Source organism: Arachis hypogaea, chromosome 4, assembly GCF_003086295.3.
Source record: "Arachis hypogaea cultivar Tifrunner chromosome 4, arahy.Tifrunner.gnm2.J5K5, whole genome shotgun sequence".
NCBI lineage: Eukaryota > Viridiplantae > Streptophyta > Magnoliopsida > Fabales > Fabaceae > Arachis > Arachis hypogaea.
The window spans coordinates 104037377-104045644 of record NC_092039.1 but is presented as its reverse complement, the minus strand read 5'-3'; the positions used below and the strand labels follow the sequence as shown (position 1 = coordinate 104045644).

General features: G+C 35.1%; 1 protein-coding gene across 2 annotated transcripts; it reads left to right on the top strand.

The window, feature by feature from the left end:
- Nucleotides 1-657: 657 nt before the first annotated feature.
- LOC112797116 (uncharacterized) lies at nucleotides 658-6073 on the top strand. Of its 2 annotated transcripts, none has more exons than XM_025839888.3 (5): nucleotides 658-865; nucleotides 1020-1291; nucleotides 2014-2083; nucleotides 2175-2251; nucleotides 5601-6073. In XM_025839888.3, the coding sequence occupies exons 2-4, from the start codon at nucleotides 1109-1111 to the stop codon at nucleotides 2222-2224; spliced, it is 303 nt and encodes a 100-aa protein (XP_025695673.1). In that variant the 5' UTR covers nucleotides 658-865; nucleotides 1020-1108; the 3' UTR covers nucleotides 2225-2251; nucleotides 5601-6073. The 2 variants fall into 2 exon arrangements, with proteins under 2 accessions (XP_025695673.1, XP_025695674.1); XM_025839889.3 differs by having other exon boundaries at nucleotides 672-865; nucleotides 5497-6073.
- Nucleotides 6074-8268: the final 2195 nt, after the last annotated feature.

Sequence of the window (8268 nt, the reverse complement as noted above, 5' to 3'; positions counted from 1 at the left end):
ATTTTTTAAAAGTATTATTAGTTGTTAACAAAAAATTAGAAAAAATAATATACTCAACGAAAAATCACTAAATTTTAAAGATAATAGTACCTTATTTTTTTAATCATGTTTAAAAAAATTGGATCAAAATTCAATCTCTAATGTATTTTTTGAGAAATACATATTTAATGTTAGATAATCTTGCAAAAAAACTAACATTAAATATGTATTTCTCGAAAAATACATTAGATATTGAATTTTGATATAATTTTTTTCAAGCATGATTATAAAAATGAGATATTATTAGTCTTAAAATTTGGTGATTTTTTGTTATGTATATATTGTTTTGTGATTTTTTAAATGTATTATTGGTTATTAACAAAAAATATTATAAAAATATATATACTTAAAGAAAAATCACCAATTTTTATGTATAATAATATCTTATTTTTATAATCATACTTGTAAAAAACTATATCAAAATTCAATTTCTAAGGTATTTTTTAAAAATATACATTTACTGTTGGATATTATTATTGTGTTTTTAAATTATTTTAAGGCATTTTTGTTGAGAGTAAAATTCGGGTTCATTTTTATAAGCGTTTGAATAATTCATGGGCGTTTTTGGTAGTTAACCCAAAATTAAAAATAATAGTTGTTTAACGTACAGGTGGAAACAACGTAGTTTGACAAAAGTCAAAACAGCAGCTTAATACGCCGCTCAGTCTTCAACGGTAGCTGCTTTTACAATCTCTCTCTCTCTCTCTCTCTCTCCAATCTGCTAAGACACACAAACCCTTTCTTAATTCTCCATTCAAATCAAACCATGATCTTCAGATAGCATCACATCATCACACTCAGCTTCCAAAACCAAAAAGGAAAAAAGGTAACAACTTTGCAATCCAGTTTGCAGCTCTGTGTACTGTATTTCTTAGTGTTTAAAGCTTTTAGCTCAATCAGAAACATACCCATTAGTTGATTTTTTTTCATTAGTTTCCCAAAAATTCAATATTTTTCTTTACGAAACCCTTTTTTCTCAGTCTCTCATTAGCGGTTACCAATCCCCCTAAAAAGAAAAAAAGAAAGTTGCTGAAGTTGCGTTGATTTGAAGAAGGGTTATCAATCATAGATGGATAGTAGCAGTGGAATTGAGAGCAATGGGCGTGTGCCACTTTCAGGGGTTGTTGCAGATTGTGTGAAACGGTGGTTCAGAGACACTCTGAAAGAAGCTAAAGCTGGGGACATAAACATGCAGGTCTTGGTAGGTCAGATGTATTACAGTGGTTATGGTGTTCCCAGAGATGACCAGAAGGTGTGTTCTTTCTCTTATTTTGGTTCTACAAATTAATAATGCCTTTCAATCAATTTTCATTGCATTGGACTTTCTTGAGCTGTTAAGAGTTTGAAGTTCTGTTGTATTATACTATTTGAGAATGTCCATCTTAATTGGCAATAGAATCTTCAGGTGGGGACTGTGAAAAATTGAAGAAAAATATTAGCATTTTCTATTGGTCTTAATTTTAGTAATGAGATTAATTTTGATGCTGATAATGCATATACACTATTAGGCAATCAAATCTTGTATGCTATATAACTTTTAAGATAGTGGGGATAAGGGTAAAATAATTTCAATGACTGAGTTATATATGATTAGATGACTGTCTATTTAGTTAGGTATGCACAATTAGATGCACTTAAATGGATGCTTCATGTGGAGTTGTGGACACATCTATAATAGCAGCATAGAATGCTTTATCATGGTTGGGTGTAATGACTTAAATATTCTTGTGTTAAAACTTAATGTTTTGTGTTTCTAAATTTGTTGCTCCAACTCTTGACTTGTTATACTTATTGAGAAATTGAAGAAACGGATGTAAATAGTTTGTAGTGTGTGTGGATTCTGTTGGCTGTTAGTTGAATAAAAAGATTAATGCTGGGATTGTGAACTACGTCTGTGGAGTCTGTCGAATCAAAGTGCTTACCTGTTTTTGAATTTTGGTTTCAAGTTCTGATGTCATTGGTTTGGGAATGTAGGGTAAAATTTGGTTGACTAGAGCATCGAGGGTTAGATCTTCAGTTTGGAAAGTTGGTGATAAGCATCCAGGTAAAACACTCCTTTGTTGCTCACAGCATAGCATCTTTCTTTTTGTTGGGAATTCTTTGTAACTGTTTCTTGCCCGGTGCATGTATGTTAGGTTATAATGCAAGTGATTCTGATTCTGATGAATTGAAGGAAGATTCTTAAACACACTAAATGCCTAACATTTGAATGGTGAGTTTATCATAATCTTTGAATGCTTTTGTAGTGGAAATCTTTTTTTTCCGTGTTTATCAACTAATAGAACAGCTTTAGGGTTGAATTTCTGGAGAGATGGTTCTTTTCATGATCCTGGTTAGTGTCTTATTATTTTCTACCAGGAATAAAACATGGACTTGAAAGGTTAACATATCATTGATTGCATATTCTGTGGTATATGAATAGTAAAATGAGATGTTATCAATCTTAAAATGATATGTCATTAATCACTTTAAATCTAATTTTTGCTTAATCAATATGATAATAGAAATGCATCCAATATAGAGTTTAGGAGTTATGAATCATGAGTCATGTTCGTAGGAAACTACTAGTCAATTGGTTGGTTTTTGTTATGGTTCTTTTTTTCCCACCTCAAATTTCGATAATGTAGCTGAGGAGATCTGCTGAAACTTAGATCACCAGCAGGGGCTAGAATAGGGACCACATCGGTTTTGGGTTTATACAAACTCAGTTTGATCTTATATGCATGAACCTATGGATGAATATATTTGTTAGTCAATGTCAATAAAAACAAATCACAGCTATCTCACCGTGTCCGAATGTACAAATATGTACCATGGTGAAGTCTCTGCAATGTGAATTAACCGAGAAACATTGTAGATACACTAATAACTCTCTCCATTCCATTTTATCTGTCATTGTCGCATTCTAGTACACCCTGGGATCAATATATCTGCTCGGATGTACCAAAACATGTAAGTAACAATTAAAAATGAACAAAGGGAGTGTTTATGAGTCCACATATGACAACAAATATAACAACAACAACAACAAAGTTTTATCCTACTAAGTGGGGTCGGCTACATGGATCAAACGACGTCATTGAGCTCTATCATATATCATGTATATAGAGAGACCGTTTACATGCAGATTTCGTTTGACTACCTCATGGATGGTCTTTCTAAGTCTTCTTTTGTCATTCACTCCTTGTTCATCATCCATCTCATTTATCCTCCTGACTGGTGCTCTGTCGGTCTTTTTTTTACATGTCCAAACCATCTGAGACGTGATTTTACCATCTTTTCCACAATAGATGCTACTTTAATTATTTCTCTTATATCTATGTTCCTTATTCTATCCGATCTTTATGACCACTCATCCATCTGAACATCTTCATTTCTGCCACACTTAACTTATCGGCCTCCTCTTTGACCGCCCAACACTTTGTATTATAAAGCATAACCGGTCTGATAGCAATGCGATAGAATTTACCTTTAAGTTTTAAAGATATTTTTTGTCACATGAAATCATATGCATTTCGCCATTTTGACCAATTTGTTTGGATTCTATGATTTACATTCTGTTCAATCTTTCCATTATTCTGTATGATGCACTCAAGTTATTTAAAACTTTTAATTTTTCGTAGGATGTTTTCTTCAATCTTTACCTTTGTATTGGGGTTTTTCCTTCGACGGCCGAACTTACATTCTATATATTCCGTCTTGCTACGACTTATGTGCTGACCATACATTTCTGGAGCTTCTCTTCATAAATCCAACTTCTTATTTAGGTCTTTTCTTGACTCTCCAATAATGACAATATCATCAGCAAAAAGTATGTATCATGGCAAAGACTCTTGGGTATGCTCTATGAGCATGTCTAAAACTAATGTAAAAAGGTATGGATTTAAGAATGATCCATAGTGTAATCTTATACCAATAGAAAATTTTCCTGTCACATCACCTTGAGTTTTCACACATTGTAGCCCAATCATACATGTCTTTAATTGTATGAATATATGTGATCCTTACTTTCTTCTTTTCCAAAATTTTCCATAAGATCTCACTTGACATCCTATCATACGTTTTTTTCAAATCATAAATACCATATGTAGATCCTTTTTATTACTACAATACCTCTTCATCATTCTTCTTAACAGGTATGTAGCTTCAGTGGTGAATTTGGCATAAAACCAAATTGGTTATCTGTTACTTGTGTTTCTTGTCTCAGCCTCCGTTCTATCATTCTTTCCCATAACTTCATAGTATGACTCATGAGTTTGATCTCTCTATAGTTTTCGCAACTCTGTATACCTCCCTTATTCTTGCAGATAAGTATCAATGTGCTCTTTCTCCACTCATTTGGCATCTTTAATTTTAAAATCTCATTAAAAAACTTGGTTAATCAACTGATGCCTTTCTCTTCAAAGCTCTTCCAAGCTTCAATCAGAATATTATCGGATCATATTGCCCTGCCATTTTTCATCCGCTTTAGAACTTCTTTTACTTTGAAGTCTCGAATCCTTCGATAATAGTCGAAGTTTTAATCTTCTTCTCTCGTGCATAACCGACAAAGGGTCGGAAGAGTCTTTTGACCTTCATTAAATAACTTGTAGAAGTAGTTCTTCTACCTTTCATTGATATTCTTATCTTGAGCCAAAACCTTTCCGTCTATTCTTTATGGACTTAACCTGATTCAAGTTTCTCGTTCTTCTTTTACGACTCTTTGCGATTCTATATATACCTTTTTCTCCTTTCTTCGTGCCTAAAGACTAGTAGAGACTCTCATATGCTCTTGTTCTTACTTTACTTGCCAGCCACTTTTGTCTCTATGTTAGCTGTCTTATATTTTTTCTAATTATCTGTATTGCGGCACAAATATCACTTTTTAAAGTACTCCCTTTTTGCCTTTATCTTTTGTTGTATACTTGCATTTCACCATCAACTCTGTCTCTTGGTCCTCCCTTCTAGATTCACCAAAACTTTATTTTGTTGTTTTTCTAATAACTTTTGCCATCTTCTTCCACATCTCCTCCGCACTTCTATCCCCTTTCCTTTGCCTTTTCTCCTAGGAAGCTTCTTTGTTCCTCACCGTTCAGCCGCTACAATCTCGTATTTGGGTTATTCGTATGATGTCTTTTTCTCAACTTTTGCTCAACGCAAAAATTCATGACAAGCATTCTATATTATGTTTTTAAACTCTCTTCCGGATTAATGTTACAATTAATGCAAAATTTCCGGTCGACTCTCTTCAACAAGAAAAAGTCGATTTGAGAGCTTGTCATGCCACTCCTAATAGCAAATATATGAAAAAAAATTGATGGTAGTTCTTTGATTTAGAAATGCAATGTACTAATAGCAAATTAAATATTAAAGTAGAAAGGTTCAGTAGGCCCATAATATTAGGGCATAACAAATTGGTTAGTTCAGTCTTGAGCCTTTGTTCCTGAATGCATCTTTTTCAATAATAAATGTTTGTAGGGTTTAACCGATGAGATTTGTTGGGGGTGGTCAACGTCTCCCAGAATCTTTGCATTGAGCTTCACATTCACAACTTACAATTCTTGTGCTCTTTTGTTTCATAGGTATGCATGCCAGGCACCTCGCTTTGTAACAACCATCATGGATGTTATTGCTACTTAACAGTTCTATTTGGGTTTCTGATGTTTGTTTGATTTTACAAACTTCTGTTTTAACGTCTAGATCTCACTAGGTTGGACTTGGTATATCACGCATTAAAATAATCTATGGTATAGATTTGAACCATGAAAGAGTAGCATCCACCATCGTTCAAATAATCATACGATTGGATTACTTTAATACATGATATAGTAAGTTTTGTTCGGTGTATCATAGCAGTGTTCTTTGTTTCTATGACCTATAGAAAAGGCAACATTGTTACTTTTTGTACAAGTTGTTGCTTGGTAATTGAAGGTATTTTTCTTAATCCTCTCGTTGTATCATAACAAATGTAAGATGATCGTACATAATAACATGATAATTTATTTTCTTTTTGAACATGGAATGTACCAAAGGCTAGACTCTTGAGGATTCCAAATGATGTTTAACATCCTTGATTTTAGACCATCTGATTTCATGGATGCAATATTTAAAGTTGATTGCAAGCTGCTCAAAAATGGCCAATTTTCTTTCATGGTGATGACTAGAGTAATGGATGATTGAAGTTGATGCAAGTACTAACCACACTAAACATTAAGCCAATAAAATAGGTCAATAGCCAACATCTTATAGTTTTTACTTGATGACCCTTCAGATTCTATAAATACAAAACAACAATAACAAAGCCTTGTCCCACTAAGTGGGGTCAGCTATATGAATCAAACGACGCCATTGTGCTCTGTCATGTATCATGTCTACAGAGAGACCGTTTACATGTAGATCTCGTTTGACCACCTCATGGATGGTCTTCTTAGGTCTTCCTCTGCCTTTCGCCCTTTGTCCATCTTCCATCTCATCCACCCTCCTGACTGGATGTTCTATCGGTCTTCTTCTCACATGTCCAAACCACCTGAGACGCGATTCAACCATCTTTTCCACAATAGGTGCTACTCCAACTCTCTCCCTTATATCTTCATTCCTTATTTTATCCAATCGCGTATGACCACTCATCCATCTCAACATCTTCATCTCTGCCACACTCAGCTTATGTTCGTGCTCCCCTTTAGCCGTCCAACACTCCGTACCATACAGCATAGCCGGTCTTATAGCGGTGCGATAGAATTTACCTTTAAGTTTTAAAGGCACTTTTTTGTCGCATATAAAACCAGATGCACTCCGCCATTTTGACCAACCTGCTTGGATCCTATGATTTACATCATGTTCAATCTCTCCATTATCCTGTATGATGCACCCAAGATACTTAAAACTTTTAACTTTTCGTAGGGTGTTCTCTCCAATTTTCACCTCTATATTGGAGTTTTCCCTTCTCAGACTGAACTTACATTCCATATATTCCGTCTTGCTACGGCTTATGCGCAGACCATACACTTCTAGAGCTTCTCTCCATAACTCCAACTTCTTATTTAGGTCTTCCCTTGACTCTCTCATAAGGACGATATCATCGGCAAAAAGCATGCACCATGGCACAGGCTCTTGGATGTGCTCTGTGAGTACTTCTAAGACTAATGTGAAAAGGTATGGACTTAAGGATGATCCCTGGTGTAATCCTATACCAATAGGAAATTCCTCTGTCACACCACCTTGAGTCTTCACACTAGTTGTGGCCCCATCATACATGTCTTTAATTGCCCGAATATATGCGATCCTTACTCTCCTCTTTTCTAAAACCTTCCATAAGACCTCCCTTGGTACCCTATCATACGCTTTTTCCAAATCAATAAACACCATGTGTAGATCCCTTTTATTACTACGATATCTCTCCATCATCCTTCTTAATAGGTATATCGCTTCAGTGGTAGATCTGCCTAGCATAAATCCAAATTGGTTCTCTGTTACTTGTGTCTCTTTTCTCAACCTCCGTTCTATCACCCTTTCCCATAACTTCATAGTATGACTCATAAGCTTAATCCCTCTATAATTTTCGCAACTTTGTATATCCTCCTTATTCTTGTAGATAGGTACCAAGGTGCTCTTTCTCCACTCATCAGGCATCTTCTTTGACCTTAAAATCTCATTAAAAAGCTTGATTAACCAGTTGATGCCTTTTCCTCCAAGACCCTTCCAAACCTCAATCGGGATATTATCAGGTCCTACTGCCCTGCCATTTTTCATCTGCTTTAGAGCCTCTTTTACCTCGAAGTCTCGAATCCTTCGATAGTAGTCAAAGTTTTGATCTTCTTCCCTTGTGCATAATCGACCAAGGCTCGGAAGAGTCTTCTGTCCCTCATTAAATAACTCGTAGAAGTAGCTCTTCCACCTTTCATTAATCTTCTCCTTTTGAGCCAACACCTCTCCATCCTTATCCTTTATGCACTTAACCTAATCCAAATCTCTCGTTCTTCTTTCCCGGCTCTTTGCAATTCTATATATACCTTTTTCTCCTTCTTTCGTGCCCAAAGACTGGTAGAGACCCTCATATGCTCTTGTTCTTGCTTCACTTACAGCCACTTTTGTCTCTTTCTTAGCCGCCTTATATTTTTCCCAGTTATCTGCATTGCGGCATAAAGACCACTCTTTAAAGCATTCTCTTTTTATCTTTATCTTTTCTTGTATACTCGCATTCCACCACCAGGACTCCTTGTCTCTTGGTCCTATTCCTTTAGATTCACCAAA

Coding starts and splice junctions, on each gene's coding strand:
- LOC112797116 (XM_025839888.3), top strand. CDS start 1,109: ATGGATAGTAGCAGTGGAATTGAGAGCAATGGGCGTGTGCCACTTTCA. Junction 1,292..2,013: donor TTCCCAGAGATGACCAGAAG/GTGTGTTCTTTC, acceptor TTGGGAATGTAG/GGTAAAATTTGGTTGACTAG. Junction 2,084..2,174: donor AGTTGGTGATAAGCATCCAG/GTAAAACACTCC, acceptor CATGTATGTTAG/GTTATAATGCAAGTGATTCT.